Source organism: Mus musculus, chromosome 4, assembly GCF_000001635.26.
Source record: "Mus musculus strain C57BL/6J chromosome 4, GRCm38.p6 C57BL/6J".
Taxonomy (NCBI): domain Eukaryota; kingdom Metazoa; phylum Chordata; class Mammalia; order Rodentia; family Muridae; genus Mus; species Mus musculus.
The window spans coordinates 109,952,127-109,971,203 of NC_000070.6; the positions used below are offsets into that span (position 1 = coordinate 109,952,127).

A 19,077-nucleotide genomic window follows, 5' to 3' on the forward strand; every position below is an offset into this window, starting at 1 on the left:
CCTAACTTTGCATCTGCCAGCTGACTTTGGCACCACCTCATTTGAAGAACATACAGGTAAAAGACAGGTATTGGCTCAGCAAATGTGGCTTGGTCACATGCAGAGAAATGGAGTAGATAATGAATGTCTGGTTGCTGTGTCACTAACTTGTGACCTAATCGATGAGACTGGAAACTGGTGTGATTAGCTCTGTTCCAGAAAAGAGAAAAGGGAGATTTAGGCTCTGTTGCAGGCCTGGTTTTGTAGAGGAGGTAGGTGCCTTTTAAGTTGAACTTGAGGGATATATAGGTTAGAATGTTTGAAATTAGACAGGAAAGATAATCTAGGTAGAGGAAACAGTATAGCCCAAGATTCTAGGAAGAAAAACCCAATGAATATTTGGTCAGTAGCAAACAACTCTAATTGGCTGGAACATAAGACTGTGACGTAGTACTATTTGAAGGTCAGAATAATAAAAAATGGTAGGACCAAGGTACTATCACCCTTTCAAAAAGTATAGGTCTACATGTCATTTATTAATGTATCTCTTTGCTATATACTCTGAAATGTTGGTGTGAGCTTGCTTTCTGTTTCTTAGTACTCCATAATATTCTCTAGTTTGGCACCTACTCTGCATGCCACCTTATTAATAGTATATAATGCACAAGGTACCTTAAGTTGCTCTGTCTTCTCTACAAGACATTTGTGCAATGTTCAAGGGAAAGCAAACTATGGTGGTACTCACAGCTGTTCTCTAAAGTGGGACAACAATGTCAGCATCCTTACCAAGATAGAAGCTCGGAGATAAGAAAGACTTAGCTGAGGTCTCTCCCCAAACATTTTCATTTCTCATCGTAGTACTTTTCTTTAAGTCCAGGAATTTGGGAGGTCTAGTATTCTACAGACCTTCTGGACCAGCCTTCAAAGAATGCTCTGCACTCTTCATGGTTCCTGCCTTCCAGTTTCATAAGCTTTTGGGCAGATGAAGTGTAATATCAAAATAGCTCAGAGAAAGCCTTAGTAACATTTAAGATATTGAACGTGCTGCATCTGGTAACTAGAAATTTTAATGATCTCCTGCTGTTTTGGTAATTGGATAAGTAAATACATCAGAATAAATCACACCAGCAAGTCTTTTGTATGTCGTTAGGGACTCAATTCTTTTAACTCCTGTTCAAAGCTCCAGCTCTTGAGTGGTGCTTGTATGCAGAACTAAGAACACACTGGCTTGCATGGCCCTACTTGGGTATTAAAATGCATACAAAATGCTCAGTCTCTCCCTAGCCACTCTGCTACTGAAAACACATTGAGCACACCACTAAATGACCTCTCTGCAGCCAGGGGGAAAGTATTTTTCTGAAGTTTATGATACCTAGAAATTTATGTTCTATCTCCAAACTGCCTTCCTAGCTATGCCTACCATTAAAGGCCCCAATGAACCTTGTCAGGAACACCAACACCCATTTACAAATTGGGGAAATGAAAGGCTGAGCAAAAAAAAGGATTGGCTTGTTTTAATAAATTGTTTAAGAACTATAAATAGAAGACTGACAGGATGGGAGGTTTTGTGCAACTCCCTTCCATATAGAAATGTGGAAGAGGGGCCCAGAGGATCATGGTGTATTGAAAAATCTCTGGGGTGTTGGGCAATGCTGTCACCATTTTACAGATGAGAAATGTGTGTCTCCTCTTGTAAGAGATTATGACTTGTGCAAAAGATGTAGTGCCCGAATTTAAAATTCACTTGTTTCTTAATCTGTGCCTAATTGTGAGATTCTGGGGCAGTCAATAATTAGGATTTCTCAGAAGACTTTTAAGTTTACAGTTCTAAACCTAACCAGTATGTAGGTATCTTTTCCATTTCTCAGTGCCACAATCGTTAATTAGTGTTGGCATCCAATCTAATCAGAGATATTCTAAAGACCTGTTATGAAGACCTGGCTGTCTGCTGGTATTGGCCTCTGAAGAGAGGCTTGTCCCCTAGATCGTTGTCTCCCTACCTCTTTCAAACCACTACGTACTCACGGAGGTAACTATACTGCCTTGAGCTGGCTCAGAATCAGTCCAACGCCAGGGCTTCTGGCAGCCCCTAATGGCAGAAGAGATCAGTACTCATCACATCCGTAACCTAGGCATGCCTCTAAAGATGATCTGCACTAGTTTTCTATTCTGTACCACAGAATGAGATGGAAGCTTTTGGATCTATCAGGTGATACGGATTCATAGACCCATGTGGTGTTTTGCTGAGGCAAGACCTGTGGGAGGACACTGTGTTTGGAGAAAGTAGAAATAGGATTCAGTGGACAGTGATGGCATGCTTGCATAACTAGCTTAGAAACGTTTCTTTGGTCTCTTGGCTGATCTTCATTTTATTGAGAGAGGCACAGCAGAGAATTTCTCTTGGCGTCTCGGCAGTTCCCTGGTCGTTGCTGCTGACTTGTGCCAATTTGGTGGCAGAAGACTTGACGGGTTTGTTTTTTTTTTTTGGTTAGATGTGCCACTGCTGCTAATTCGGTTTGTTGTCCTGATCTTATTGAACTGGATTGCTGGTATCTTGATAAACAGAGATTGAAATTGCCCCCAAGGAGCTACTTTTAAACAAGTCCACATCCCCTTGTCCTATTTACCATCTTTTCTCCTCTACCTTTGGACTGTAGGATAGAAGGGGGGCGGGATCAGAGTGTTTGAGAACCCTTATTAAAAGTAGGCTTTAGCCAGGCGGTGGTGGTGCACGCCTTTGGGAGACAGAGGCAGGCGGATTTCTGAGTTCGAGGCCAGCCTGGTCTAGAGTAGGTTCCAGGACAGCCAGGACTACACAGAGAAACCCTGTCTTGAAAAAATAAAAACAAAAGTAGGTTTTAAAAAATCTAAGTCTAGGAGCTGGAGAAATGGCTCAGTGGTTAAAAGCACTGACTGCTCTTCCAGAGATCCTGAGTTCAATTCCCAGCAACCACATGGTGGCTCACAACCATCTGTAATGGGATTCATTGCCCTCTTCTAGTGTGTGTCTGAAGACATTGACAGTGTACTCACATATATAAAGTAAATAAATCTTAAAAAAAGATCTAAACCTACAACAGAATCTGTGAACTTACCTACATTGTTTATGCTTCTGTGAACTCCAAACATGAACTGCTCTGTAAAGCAGAAGTTCCACTTGATTACTTGAAATTGTTCCTTCAGATCAAATGATTAACTTATCTCAGGGAGAGGAGGCCTAACTACCTTTTAGTATTGTTCTTTTGTTTTATTTTGGGGGATTGTTTTTGGTTTTTGTTTATTTTTTTTTAATGCTTAGTCTGCATACTTAGACTTTCTCCTGTTTTTAGAATGAAGAACCTCTCCTCCTCTTACCTTACCCTTGTTAGGATCTCCTTTCTTACCTCTGGGCTTTCCCATTAACATTGTCACTTAATAATGTAGTGACCAAAGCCACCACGAGGAACACTAAGGCCAGGAAAGGTGACCAAGGCATCCCTGACAAGATGCCAATTTTGGGGGGCATTTTAACATTAATAAAAATATCAGTTTTTACCCTGTCCATATAAAAGAATAAGAGGGGTATTTAAAGAATTATGACAATCACTTAATTAGATAATATGGAGATAATTAGCATAGTGTGTAGCACTTAGAAAATGCCAAATAAAGAGCAACATAGGTTGAGACCTTATCTCAAAAAAGGAAAGGAAAGGGACTCCCATACAGATGTCAGAAGCCCTGACATAGCAGAGTGCCTGCTCTTAGTCATCCATTTCACCTGGCCTAAGTCACTTGGCTTCTGAGTCTCAAGTTGCCCACCTGTGAAATGAAGGCCTAGAATGTTGGATACTTAAGGCATTTCCTCAGCATAACATTTTGAGATTTCCAGTGTGGCAAGATGAGACTGTCACGTTAGTATTTCACAACAGATTATTAATTTTAGAACAGGAGCTGAATGAAGCCTAGGGAGGTCATAGGGGGGAAATGCATATAAAATTTCAAAGAAATTTGATATAGCTGAGAAAATTGATATAGCAAAGAAAAGCTCTGTTTGGCAGAGAACGTGTCCCATCTGTGCTAACATAAACGTTTTACAGAGTCAGTTTGCTAAAAGATGTTGTTTGAATGAGAGAATATACCCATTCAGGTTTCCCAGGTTCAGTAAAGAAAATATCAGGATGGTTGACATCCTTCTTCTAACTATAAAGTCAAACTGTACCTCTTATTTGAGAATACCCCCTCCTCCCACAAGGAATCCCAAAGTGTTCATTCTCTGTTGATTTAGAGAGTCAATAATTCAGTAAAGTCCCAGGTAAATGGCAAAGACAAACTCAGATTGGGTTTTTGTATTCGTATTTTATAAACATTTCAGGACTTTTTTTTTTTAATGACCTTTGTCCCTTTGCCATTCTTAAAGTGAAAATCTTGTATCCTGGAAGCTTGATTAAGAATAAACTCTGGGTCATCTCTTTCAACTTCTTTCTCCATTTATATACTCAATATCTCTAGCCATATAATCTAGTAACTCCGAAGATTCCAAAGCTAAATTCCCTTGATTCACAATCTGCCCTTAATAGCTTTGATGCTTTAGACAATCTGCTCTGTAGCTTAATTTCCTCATAAAATAAGGATAATCATTCTACCAACATTGGAGGACTATTATAAATTTAGTTTTATAAATGCAGAGTATGTCATTGATTAACTGGTTTGAAATAAATGTTCAGAAAATGTTAGTTCTTACCATCATCTGTAAATATGCCTGTGTTTGGATGTCTCTAAATGCAACAGACTTCCCTCTTCCCTCCCAAGTCAGTCTGTTCATAAGTGGTTTGCCAAACTTGACTTTAGTCTCTGTAACAGTGGACAAGGTAGCCTTGGTGACCTTATCTACAAGATGGCACCAGTACCAATTTCACAAGACCACCTTGAGCACTAGTTAAGAGACTACATATAAATCTAGAATGCCGGCTATATGGACCCAGCTCACAGGAGATGCTCAGTAAGTGATGCTTGCTGCTGTGATGGTTGCTGAAGACAAGACGATAAATACCAAAAGGAGGAAGAAAAAAAGCAGTGACCACTATTAACCACGTTCGTACCTGCTGCTTCTCTGAGTTCTGCTTCCCATGATCTTTACCTCACCATCCTGGCTCTCTGTACTGGAGCCTTACCAAACACTTGTCTTCTGCTTGTCAGATTTGAGAGACTCAAGGCCAGCACAGCTCAGCTCTTCTCCTACATACAGCAACAGCAGCACCAGTTCCTTGCACTGTGAGTCTCCTCACACAGTTCCCTTGTCCTCTGCTGTTTATTAGGAAACATAGCCTAACTTTCCTCCCTACCAGGAGAGCCCTCCTTACATGCTAGGTGCCCTTAGAATGAGGCCAGGAGTACGCAGAGTCTTCTCACAGTATAGACTAACTACAGTATAGCTAACTACTGGGGAGAAGCCTTCCCCTAGTTTCCCCTCATTTACAAGATCATATAATAATCAAAATGGAATACTTAGCATATCCAGTACCCCATTGAGGTTACATTTCTTTGTAATGAGATTTAAAAAAATTTTTTTCTATATCACATACTTGAGTCCCAGAACATGGAGAAACCCAGCTGGTCCTCAACTGGAAGCTTCATTCCTAGTGGCTCTCATAGTGCTGCTAAATGCTGGCTCTCCTGGAAGAGGAAGGTCATCGTTAGTCTCACCTAGCCGTAAACCCTGCAGTCTGCCTGGCATTATATACCCACTAGTGCAATAGTACCACTGATGCTTTGACAGTCCTCTCAAGGCCCGGGATCTATGAGGAAGATGGAGGATAAAGATTATAAAAGCTAGAGATGTTGGATAACTCCAAAGCATCAGTGCTTTCTGTATACAACAGGGCAGATGCATAGACAGCATGCACAAGACCTAAGCTAAATCAAGCCAAACAAAATCCCAGTGTGGAGGAGGGGAGATGGACACAAAGTCCCTGAGCTGACCACTGGCATTTGATTGTTACTGGGAAAGGGAAGGCCTGTCTTCTTTAATAGTTTGACACCTGATAGATGGACCACAATACAGGGCCAGCTCCGTACAGGGCTAGCCAGCACTACAGACTGGACGTGGCGAGCTGGTGGGCAGCAGGGAGCACATGCACATGGCACTGGATGGGCATTTGGGGAAAGGGAAAGAGAGATCACTAGGGTCAAAATACATTCCATGAAGTTCTCAAAAGAATTGATTAAAAACAATATTTTTAAAAGCCAAATGTAAAAAGCAATTTTTCTTCTGGTTATTTAGAACAATATATTACACTGTTGTTAAATATAGGCACACTATGGGCAATAGAATACCAAAGGGCTATTTTTATTTTTCATTTTTTAAAATCAATTTAGTAACAGTAGGGCTCATTTATTCTCTTTTTGTTTTAATTTAATTTATTGTTTTACTTTCATTTAATCTCTTAACCTTATGTTTTCATCTGCAAAATAGGGATAACACTAGTTATGAGATTAGCATTTAGAACAAATGATATTAAAAAGAAAAAAAAAGACTTTGTATGTTTTACAGTGTATTCTTCTGTATCATGTTATCTGTATCCTCATTAACACTGGCCCAAAAGCATTGCTTAGTTCAGGTACTCTTCTGCAGGGTAGGCGGAGTGACAACTACAATATTAAAAGCCCGGTTCTCGGCATGCTCACTTGGGAGGCAGAGGCAGTTAGATTGTTGGGAGCTCTAGGCTAGTCTGCTCTACATAGCAGTTCCACTTACTAGCTATGTGGCCTTGAACAAATTTTCAGCCTTTCTAAGCCTATTTCCTGGCCTGTCAAATGGAAATAACAATACTTAGCCCAAGATCACTGTAAAGATTAAGTAAATTGCCGAGTGTGGTGACGCACTACTTTAATCCCAGCACTTGGGAGGCAGAGGCAGGCGAATTTCTGAGTTCAAGGCCAGTCTGGTCTACAGAGTGAGTTCCAGGACAGCCAGGACTACACAGAGAAACTCTGTCTCAAAAACAAACAAACAAAAAAGATTAAATAAGTTAATATAGTACTAAACAAATGGATTAAAAAAGAAAGAAAGGGGAGCTGGTGAGATGGCTTAGTGGTTAAGAGTGCCGACTGCTCTTCCGAAGGTCCTGAGTTCAATTCCCAACAACCATCCATAACAAAATCTGATGCCCTCTTCTGGAGTGTCTGAAGACAGCTACAGTGTACTTACATATAATAAATAAATAAATAAATAAATAAATAAATAAATAAATAAATAAATAAATAAATCTTTTTTAAAAAAAGAAAGAAAGAAAGAAAAATAAGACTGGATAGTAAAAAAAATAAACTTAAGAGTGTGGCCTCACATGGGCTCTCTGAAAGAGTATGTTCCAACAGAGCTGTGAGTATTTCAAAACAGTACACTGACTAGAAAGGCTAGAACTGTTACTGAGCAGTGGCCGAGACACAAACACAACTAGAACAATGGGGGTCGGGGGCCACTCTCACTGGTTTGGGACTGTACCAGAGACTTCTTTAACATTGTTTCACGTAGCTATCACATTACCTACAAAGGAGAAATTATGATTCCTAGATCACATATAGGAAAATGGACTCTAGTTGTTTACCTTCTTCCGGATCCTAGATAGACTTTAGGCTTTCATCACTCACTCACTCACTCACTCACTCACTCACTCACTCACTCACTCACAGCCCCTCACCCCCCTTGTAATGGGTTTCTGTAGCCCTGGCTATCCTGGAATTCACAAGGATCCACCTCCCTCTACCTTCGGGTGTGCTGGGATTAAAGACCTGTGCCACTACCACCGGGCTGACACTGTAAACAGACTCCTTCTAACTTAAACAAGTGGCAGCTACACTGAAATTCATTTCTTACCTCTGCAAACTTGCATGGTGGTTGTTTTATGGACTAATTAAGAAATGTATTCGAAGTGCCTGGCTTGTAATATATGTCCAAGAAATTTTTGATTGTTTTATCAGTGACAACTAGAATTTTAACTAAAAGTTTATGAATCTCTTACCTTGCACGTCTGCTACTGTAGTAGGGTGCCACGTAGGTCTGATGCTCCAGCCTCCCAGCCTGTTTTGCTTCCTAACAAATCTTTCTGCCTGTTCTCCCAGCTTTTCCACTAGTGTAGTTTCTGGTTTCTCCCAATAAGCATCATATTTACAAACCACAAATAACAAAGTAGAAGATGCTGAAAGAGTTCTGGCATGTTAATTAAGAACAATAGCAGAAGCAGCTGGGCAGAAAATGCCAAAGAGTCTGAAGCAGAGGCAGCCTAGCTCTGTTTGTTGACAGAAGCCAGTGCAGTATTGTACGTTAATTGGGGAAGTAGGTAAACATTTGCCAGCAGCTCGCCCTCCCTGCGCATTGGAAGACAGACAGCAGGCTAGGCCCTCCCTTCCACCTTGCCTGCCCATCTGCCCAGCACCCAAGAGATAATAAATAGTAGGGCAAAATTTATAAGCAGAAAAAATTCTAGGGGTAGATATATATCCTTAAAGACCCTCCTGGGCATACTAAGTTTCTGTCTGGATACACTAAAGAGAGTGTTTCCCTATATCAGCTTACTAGTCTGTCTCTGACACCTAGCCCTGGTCCCCGGGGCCTCCCCTTCTCTAGCTGGAAAAAGAAAGCAGAGTCATCTCATTATGAGTGGCTTGAGTTGAGCAGACAAATTGCCTGCCCATACTATTTACCCAAGGTCCCTAAGCTCATATAAATAGCAGAGCAGTGGCTTCAGGTATAGCTAGAAAGCACCTAGCCATCCATTGCATGCCCAGAGCAGCCCGTTGCCCACACATCCATCTCCCTTTACAGTTGCTCTCATACCCAGCATATCCTGTTGATCTACACCATACTAGACACTGTGCTAATTACGTTCTTTCTCATTTAATCTTCATCAGGCCTGTAAGTCACAAAGCTGATAGCCTATACCACTGTGACTTAAACCAGAGTCTCCCTATTTTCAAATCCTATATCCCTTCTACTAACCTAGTATTTTTCAGCCTTTCAGAACTCATGACCCCTTTTAGTGAATGTTTTGTTTCTTTCTCTTAGGTTTAAACCTTCACATGCCATCTCTGCCTTGGCTTAGGGAGGGCAAATATCTAATTAAGATCTCATGTAACATAGCCCGTATCAAGATTTCTTCCACCTTTTACACTTAAATAGTTGATTTTATGTGTGTGTGTGTGTGTGTGTGTGTGAGATATATATATATATATATATATATACATATATATATATATATGCCTCATCTTTCCAAACTACATATACCCCCAATCAGGAGATTGTGGTATTCTGTAGTTTGCTGCATGTAATTTTAGTGGAAGGACCTAGCTCTTGTCCTTCTAAAGGTTTAGTTGCTGCTCCAACAAGCAGAGAGGTTAACCAACTAGAGGTCTCAGGTATGTGATCACCCACTTTAACCAGATGGATCCTCCTGTGTCATTCCCAAAAGTACAAGACCTCTCCAGGAAGTGGCTGAGTCTTAGCCTTGAAGTCAGTACTAACTTCGCTACTTGACGGAAGTGCAGAATGACCTTTCTGAGAGCCCTGGTCTCCTCCGAGAACATGCCAGCAGCCACAGCAGCACCCAGGATGACTGTAGGATTAGATGGGCTACTTTGCATGTGCTCATGCCTGTGTGTGGAAGATTGGAGTCGATGTGCTTGTTCCAGACTTCTGAAGGTGTGTTTCTTTCTTTTCAGGTAACTCAGCTAGACCCCAATAAGTCATTATTGGAGGTAAACTTGTTCCCTCAAGAAACCCTTTTCCTTCAAGCAAAAGAGTAAACATGACTGAGAGGTGGAAGCAGCCACTCCTGACGAGCCAGCGGCACGTGTCAAGAGATGGGCTCCTCACCAACCCACCTACCTGCTCGTGTCACTCAGTTCAATGTCACACTTCTGCCTCTTGCAAGATTGCTGGAAAAAAGTAATAAACATAGCTACTTAAAATTTCCCATCCATGAGTATATGTTCCCCGCTCCTCATGACGGAGTGCCACAACCCCATTGCCCTCTCCTGATGCCTGACTAGTGTTCTGTTGTGTGTGAGTGGCCCCAGGGGAACTTAACCTCTGTGCTACCCATCTTTCCCTCATTGTCCAAGACAGTTCTCTCTGTCCTAGACATCAGGATGCTGTGTATCTGATATGTCTCATTGAGCCAGGGCTCATACCCTCTGCCTTTACCTTTCTATAACTGCAGTTTAAGTTTATCACCTAATTTTAAAAGGCAAAGTGAAAAAAAGTCAAATGGGACATTTTGGGTCTGAACATCAGACATTTTGGGGTAGAGGGTAGAGGAGTGTATCATACATCTGACTCCTTTACTAAGATGTAAGATTTTTGTTAGTAGACTGATTTGATATGTATGCAAGGTATTTATATACTTCTGTCATGCGCTGCATATTCCATCTTGGAGGGGTTTGTTTGTTTGTTTGTTTGTTTGTTTGTTTCATTGCAGCTTGGGAAACTATTCAAGTACACAGTGTGTTGAGATCACGAAGAGAATGCTGGTACCATTGTAGGCCAGCTGTGGCAAGCTGCTCTTCAACTTTTTGAGGCACTAGGAACTTCCTAGATACCTGCTCCCACACTGCTAGTGTCTCTGTGGACACGACACACAGTTTTCCTGCCCTTTCTTCCTCAACAGCTTTATACATCTGGACCTAGTCATGTGGTGGGGTGTCTGTTTGTTTGTTTGTTTGTTTTTGTTTTCACTTTAGGCTTTGGAGACCAGAGCTCATTATGTAGCTCAGGGGTGTGGCCTCAAACCTTCAGTAATCTGCTTTACTCTCCAAGTGCCAAGATTTCAGGCATGCCCCACGATACCTGGCCAGTGTCTGGTGTTTTAAACACCTTGTCCGTTGCCAAAATCTAATCAGCTGTCCCTTGGGCTTTCCTGCATTAAGGGACTTGCTCTATGATTTTATTTCTGAATATTTTAATATTAGATATTGAATTTATATCCCAAATAAAAGGAATCTCATTCTTTGGCTAAAAATTCAGACTTCATATATTTAAGAGAGCAAATGTGGGGGCTTAGCCTATAATACATGTGTTGCCAGAATTGATACATAGTAATCTTGGGTTTGATTTAGTAGAAGTGCATTTTGTTAATCTGTGGGTTTAAGGTTTAAGGTAGTTCATGAGAATATAATTTATATCTTCACAGCCTATTTTAGTCCTGAAATGTTCTTTATGGTGTTTTTGTGTCATCTCCAGTCTTTATCCTAAGAGCTGACCTACCAGTCTGGTTATTTTGTAAGTGTGTTAGGTGTGTTTCCCTGGGACCATCTTGGGGCTCTAAGAAGACTTACCCAAAGCTGGAGGTGTGTCTGGTCACTTTTTCCTCTACTCAGAAAGTATTGCCCAAGAAAGTTCACCTGTTTTCCTCTGATGCTCAGCCATGAACATCCCCTGAAAACTTCTCTAAGAGATTGTTCCCAATACCACTGCGCTTTATCTGCCAACTGACTGAAAAGGGAGCTCACTGTGAGGGGAGTTTCTCCTAAGCAATTCCTCTCCAGCGCTGTTCCTTCCTTCCCAATGAGTGGCACCACAAGATGTCATTTCTGAAGCTGCAGCTGTACTAGGGCACCAGCTCTTCTTTTTCCAGCCAGACTTTGTTCTATAGCTGCTGTGAGAAGCCACAGTCCTGAACTTAAACCACAGTCAAAAACAGCAGCCAGGGTGTGGGCAGAGGCTTGAGAGAGCTCTCCGAGTTCTCATGTCTAACCTGTCCCTCTGAGTGGAATTTGGCTTCACTACAGGGTTTCCTACCATTCCTGTTTACTTCTGTATACCAACATATAACCTTTACTCTGAAACCAATTTCATAACAGTTATTAAATGTTATTTGAATGTGTGTGAAGTTGAAAAGCCCTTTTTGAACCCTGCCTTAAAAAATTCTCAGTCTAACCTGCTCAGCTTCCTGAATTCTTATCTTCTGGCCCTGTTACTGTTTGCTCCTGGCAGTGTGGTCGACGGAGCTACCATCTCCTGCCAGCACAGAACTGAAGTGACTCTCTCACTACAGAATCAGCAGTGTCACATACAAGGCTTTGTAGCCTTAGGCCTCCCTTGGGCTGTTCACCAGCCTCCATACACAGTGAGGTCATCAATCTATCTGCTCCACACTCCCTGCCCTGCTGCTTCCAGTGACCCCCAGGACACCTCGTCATCCCTCATTCTGTGTCGCTGCCCTCTGTTCTTGCATTATCATTTGTGTCTTTGAAGAATTTGTGTAGAAGGTTGAGGAAGCCATGCCAATTTCCCATTGCCTTTAGCGGGTTGTTCTGGGAGGCTTCTGTTTTAGAAGGCCACCATGATCTGTCCCTGAGTTTTTATGAGCCATACAGATACATGTTCATCTGAGGCAAAAGTGTTCTCAGCGTGCATTGGATGGGGATATTCTTGTGGAGTCTTTCTCATGCAAGGGCATGAGAGTTAAGGTTTTGTTTAGCCAATGGAATTAAAAACATTACATCTGTAGTTGCATTACAGCTAAATATGCTCACCTGGGTATGCCAGGCAGCAGGCTAGTTTTCAGAGACTGTAAAGCTCTGACATGTTTCCTCATGAATGCAGGAGTCTTACTTGTCTCCATTTGCAACATTGCTGACTGACTTCTCTCCATTCCGTTCTGCTGCCTAGTTCAAGATCCCATGAAAGGATAGGACAGAAAGTCCTAATTCAGTCCAGAAGCAACTTCCCTAGGCATTTCTGTGTAACCCTTCACATTCATTTCTCATGGGCTCATCCTAAACTCTTAAGAGGCCTTCCCATGTGTGTGCACTTTAGCCCCAGCTCTGTATGACCAGAAGATGAGTAAACCCTCAGTTCACTTCGCCTTCCAGAATCTACTGCTTTGACCAAGCCAGAGATAATGTTCTGTTTTACATAAGATGCTCAAAAGGCTATGACTTGCCTAATGTCCCCAACATCTTAGTAAAAGAATCAAGACCCAAGTCCTAGTCTCTTGCTTTTCAATGTTCTGTAGATTATCTAAATTCACCCCAGACATAGCTCTTAAAATCCTCTTTTGTGTGCAGAAGTTAAGTGTGTGTTCTTCTGGAAAGAGAATCTCTATTCATTGGATTCTTTGTGGGATCTGTTAACCAGCAAAATCAAAGAGCTACCATTTGCATCAAGCAAACAATATCAGACTAATTGGGATGTTGAAGCTGTGTGGTTTTCTATTATCAGGCCACATTTTGTATCTAAAAGAAGCTCTCAGGGATGATTAGATGTTACCAGTCAGTTCTCTTGCCTTGAACCTCCCTGTGTATTTAGTATCTCCTGCTCTTCTCAAATAATCAGCTTTAGAAGACAATAAGAGTCCTTACCACTCACACTGTTCCCCTCCACTGAAAAGTCTGTTGTTTGGGACAGGGTTTCACTGTTTAACCCTGGCTGGCCAGGAACTCACAGATCCAACTGCCTCTGCCTCTGCTGAGATAAAGGTGTGCAGCACCACACCCAGTTTCTATTACATTTTTAAAGTTTGTCTGGTTGTAATTACAATGAAAAGAAGCCTAGCCTTTTTCACCTCTTAACTCTTTCACGATTTGTCAGTTGTGGTTCTTGGTTCTGCCATGTAATAGTGTATGCATTTAACCCATCTTCTGGAGCCATATTGCCTGGGAGCAAGTAGCAACTCCATACACTAGCTAGCACTATGTCTTGGGGAGGTTACCTCACCTTCCTGGGTCACAGCTCTTCAGCTATAAAAATGGGAAATGTTAACAATAACTTGTTCATAAAATTTTAGGAGATTTCAATGCATTCATGCAAAGCAGTTGGAACAGCTATCTGCCCTGCAGACCCCCAGAGGATTATAATAGTGTATGGTGGCCATGAGACGTGGCAGTTTATGGGGAAAGACATGGAAGAATGAATAAAAAGAAATTCAGGAGGTTCCATATTTTAGAGCCCTAGGAAAGTACTCAGTACATTGCACGACAACCCTCTGTGTATAGATGTTCTCAACTTCCTACTTCCTTCGGACAGCAAAGAAATTTCAAAGCAATCATCGCAAGCCCCATACACATTAAGGGGCAGAATAGAGTTCTGCACCGACCCCCTTTGACACCGCACCCCCAATTCCTGCACGTCTGCAACAATGCAATGCAGCCTCAAGGGAAGCACAGCCACACGACCAAGACTCTACTAACGAAGGCTGGATGCTAAAAAGAGGAAAGTCATGGTCTTAGTTCTATTGCTACAAGGAAATGTGTCAAAAGCCGGGATTTAAATGATATTTAATGCACATGGGACCCTCAAGTCCATTCATTGATCCTTTATCTCACCACAACCCTTTCCCTCAGAGTTTAATTGTTCATTAAGATTATAAAACTATTATAATTATTAGAACATGCTAATTGGTTCCCATTCTCCAGTCTTCTCTTCTACACCCTTCTCCACTTTCTACACCTTTCACCACTACCAGAAAGTTCTCAAATGCTTGCCTCGCCTTGTCATCTTCTTTGCATCTGTCCTCAAACGCTTCCCTGTGCCCTCCAAATAAAACCCTTATTTTTTGGTTTGGAGTTCAGGCCCTGCATCTACCCTGCCTCCTTTCCCACCTGCATCTCCAGTCTTGCCCTCAACACATTCTGATGTGAGCAATTTACCTGGATATGTCAGCTTTCTGTCATCTTTGGCCATACATAGGACTGCCTTCATGGACCCTACCAGCCTTCATCCTTCACTTCTCATGTAGACTTGGCCTCCTGCATGTAACCTTGACCACTGCCTCACCCCTCACACCACAGGTCAAATGCCTGTGCTGTGAGTCTTCAGCCTGGTGCTGCCCTTTCACAGTGCTGCATCTTTCTGAACCATAATTCAGTTCATCGCCTCTCTCTTAGTTAGGGTTTACTGCTGTGAACAGACATTACGACCAAGGCAACTTCTTTTTTTTCTCTCTTTTTTTTTTTTTTTTTTTTTTTTTTTTTTTTTTTTTGGTTTTTCGAGACAGGGTTTCTCTGTATAGCCCTGGCTGTCCTGGAACTCACTTTGTAGACCAGGCTGGCCTCGAACTCAGAAATCCGACTGCCTCTGCCTCCCAAGTGTTGGGATTAAAGACATGCGCCACTACTCCCGGCCCAAGGCAACTCTTATAAGGATATTTAATGGGGCTGGCTTACAGGTTCAGAGGTTCAGCCCATTATCATCAAGGCAGGTGGATGTAACCTTGACCATTGCCTCACCCCTCACACCACAGGTCAAATGCCTGTGCTGTGAGTCTTCAGCCTGGTGCTGCCCTTTCACAGTGCTGCATCTTTCTGAACCATAATTCAGTTCATCATCCAGGCAGTCATGGTTCAGGAGGAGATGAGAGTTCTACATCTTCATCTGAAGGCCACTATGAGAAGACTAGCTTCCAAACAGCTAGGATGAGGGTCTTATAGCTCACACTCACAGTGACACCTTCTCCAAGGCCACACCTAATAGTGCCACTCCCTGGGCCAACCTTATTCAAACCATCACAGCCTCCTGCCTCAGACAGGTTGTAAAGCTCTCTAAAGACTAGAATTACTTCATATCCTCAAGACCTAGCAAAATGGCCAGCAAACAACACACTGTAGCTGTAAATATGTTGACAATTTGCATGAGATGCCTGCATCAAAACTACTAAAAGATGGTCACTAACTCATCTAGTAATTTTGAAAAGCCAAGAAAGTATATCTTGATCTTTATTTCCAGATCCAGCCGAGTCTGGCGCATTGTAGGTGAATACCCAGTGGCTACTGAAGCAAAGCCAGCTGTTTACTGAAGTGGGGGAGGGAAAGGAATTGGAGTTGGATCCCCAAGTAAGCCCAATAGATTGCTACACTGTCCTTCCATGTCATCCTCAGACTCACCCATGAGCTTGGCACTATTACTATGCTTTCTGACAGTTATAAAAACTAAAGCTTAGAGAGCGGAGTCACTATCCAGAAAACACAACATGGAGAGGAGTGGGCTTCTAGGGACCCACATGTGCCCTGAGCTCACTCTGCCTTTATTCACTGGCAAGCCCCCTCCTCGGCTGCTTCAGCATACAGAACTTTAGACCCACATGTAGGTTAACAGTAGTTAACACTGTCACACACTCCCCTCTGTCCTGTGTGCTAGAAATTCCTTCCTCACCCTCCACTCCTTTCAAACTTCCTGGATAAGAGTGTTCTGGTTTTGTTTAATGAATAAGCCCCCTGACAGTGGAGTCAGTGACTTGTATTGCTCAGTACAGGACTGCTACTGTGCAAGTGTCATAAAGAATGTTTGGTAATAGAAAGCCCACCTGAATTCTGTCCATTATATGCCAGACATTGTGAGAGTAACTAGTTTCAACTCATTCGTTCTTTACTTCACTGATGCTCTAAGGCCCAGAAGGCTAAGTCATTTGTTCAAGGTCACATACAACCAGGAAACCAAGTAGCCATATCAAACACAGACCATTTGTCTTCAGAGCTTAGGCCAGAACTGCACTGCTTCTCCAACAAGTTCCTGGAACCCACAGCACAAAGCAAGGGTCTCTCCTATTCTAATCCCCGTGTTTCCCTGGCAGAGCAGGTGTCATGTTGTTATGTTGTTTACACAGAGGTCTCTTCCACTGGACTGTAACAGATCTGCACCTGTGGGATCTGGCACAGGGCAGGCAGTAAATGTTACAAATGAACTGCAAAGTATTCTATGAGGAGTAATGTACAGTACCTGTTCCATATACTGAAAAAATTGGGGGAGGGGGTGTGGAACAGGAGTCTCTGAGCCTCTATGCTATACACCACTGACCTATGTGTGGCCTGCCTCCACAATAAGTATTTGTTCCAAAATTATTCACCATACTGGCACTATTTAAGTGTCCCATGTCTTATAGAAATGAGGTTATCCTTGGCTTATCCATTCAGTGAAACCTTACAAACTCGATTCTCAGCCTCTACCCAGGTTAAAACGCGCAGACAGGAGTGATTTGAACCACCAATTTCAGAGTTAGAGACTTCCCAGAAACATAGAAACCTGAAGTCTTCCTGACCCAATGCTAGAGTCAAAACTGCTTTTTGGGTAAGTCCCATTGGGAAGCATGGTGAACTTGGCAGCCTAGGATCCCAGAATTATCCAAGGGAGACACGTCAGCAGCATCAGGATGGAGCCTGCCTTCTGGACACAGGTGTCCAGGCCCTGCAAATGTTACCTGCCTCCCACGAGCACACACGAGTAACATTTGCATAAGGCTTTTCTGAGACGTTAGCAACAACAAGCCTTATTGAAACTTTTCCTTGTGTTTTGGGGGTCAGAAGAAGCAGTCGGGAACTTGCTTGATTTTCAGAGGTGAGTGCCAAAGACTCCGTTGAACATCCATTTGGAAACCAAAAATTTCCACTTCAAACCACTCTTTCCAGTTCCATCATTGTGGTGTTTAGCTCAAAACCTTATATTATAGATGGAGAAACCGAGGACCAGAGCAATGAGCTGGCTTGTCTACGGCCTCCATCACGACCTGCCTTTACCCATAGCAAATGTCAATAAGGAACTGACTTGCATAGCTGTCACCTCCGTGCTTCAATTTCATGACTTTCTTCCATGTTACATGAGGTTTTAGGCAGAATGAAGAATATGTTTTCTTCAATAAAAGTGCTACCACACATGGTGGGGGGGGTCTGGTAAAGAGTCAAGTCTGTGGTGTGAGCCCCCAAATAGACGCCCTGAGAGCATATAGGGGTAAGAGTATGCTTCCCAGAGGGCTTGGAGTGGACCTTGGCTGTTCGGCTCCTTCCTTGCTTGTGTGGGAAGGATGCTTTGTGTTTTGTATTCTGGTTAATGCAACCTCCAGAACATGTATGAAGCTTATGGGCAGAGAAAGAGGGAGAGTCAGAAACAGTTTGAGCATTCAGGGTATGCTGAGAGGTCATTCAGCCACATCAATCCATCTGAATTTGGGTTTTGGGTTCTGGTGAGGAATTTTCAGATTAGGGTTCAGAATCAGAGCCACTCAAAACCAAGTTCTTACTGTTTCCAGGAGCCAGATGCCAGGTCTCCTTTCTCATGGAGATAAACAGGATACTGAGAAGGGAACATTATTTTTCCTCTGAGGGGTAGCATAGTGCCTGCCTAGTAAATAATGCCCATGTGCCAGTCACTAAGAAGGACTTCATATTAGTTACTTTTCTGTTGCTAGGATAGAGGAAATCTTGATAAGACATGATACGATAAAATAAAATCCTAACAAAGGGCAATGTAGAGAAGGAGTTTGTGTTGGGGTTTAGTTCCAGAGTGGACGTAGTCCATCCAGACAGGGAAGGCATTGCAGCAGGAATGTGGGGCAGCCTGGCAGCCAGAAAGCAGAGGTCACATTTCATCCATACACAGGAAGCAGAGAGAACAGGATAGGAAGCTAAACTGCAAATCCTCAGACCACTCCAGTGTTATCCTCCATCTCACAAGTTTCCTCCCCCTAAATAGCACCACCCTAAAAAGCATTCACCTGTGAAGGAGTGGGCATTTAATCCTTCAACCCATCACAGGCTTTAAGACATTGTACTACTGAATGTTTAATGGAAGTGTTATTTTACCGTCGTTTTACAGAGGTGGTGTGATAAGGGCAAGCAAGACTCTGGTCCATATCCCTGCTGAACCCTGACCACGTGAACATGGTGCTAAGAAGATGTAAGGGAGTGTGGGATGCTTAACTAGCAATGAGCACACAATCAGTCCACCAAACAAAGGGGGTCCAAACACTGGAGGAAGCTCAGGGGACTGATAGGAAAGAACCATTCATTCTCTGGTTGTAAAAAACCATTCTCAACCATCCTCACACCTGCCCTGTGATCCTGGCGGATCACTTCTCTGTTTCCTATTGATAGCTCCATCTTAGTTTCCTCTAATAGTAACTGGAGATGACAACAGGTGATTGTGTGGTTTCAGATAGGATAACACAGAGGCACTTGGGACACACACACATGCCACCAGAGTCAGCATGGGCCACACTGACAAGAGACAGTTGAGGCATCTCAGAAACTGGATTGGAAGGAAACCTGGGGGAGAAAGAGCAGCATGTTGGAATCTATATCAGCTAATGCAGGTCCTGGGGTTCCAAATCGGAGATGGGTGGGCCTGGCAGACCCTAT

At 42.6% G+C, this 19,077-nt stretch overlaps 1 protein-coding gene across 1 annotated transcript in view; it reads left to right on the forward strand.

Moving 5' to 3' along the window:
- Faf1 (Fas-associated factor 1) overlaps positions 1 to 11,834 on the forward strand; it is a 287,334-nt gene extending 275,500 nt beyond the window's left edge. The window contains exon 19 of the mRNA NM_007983.2: positions 9,673 to 11,834. Within this exon, the coding sequence (NP_032009.2) occupies positions 9,673 to 9,756 (84 nt within the window). The 3' untranslated portion in view covers positions 9,757 to 11,834. The remainder of the gene's footprint in view (positions 1 to 9,672) is intronic.
- Positions 11,835 to 19,077: the final 7,243 nt, after the last annotated feature.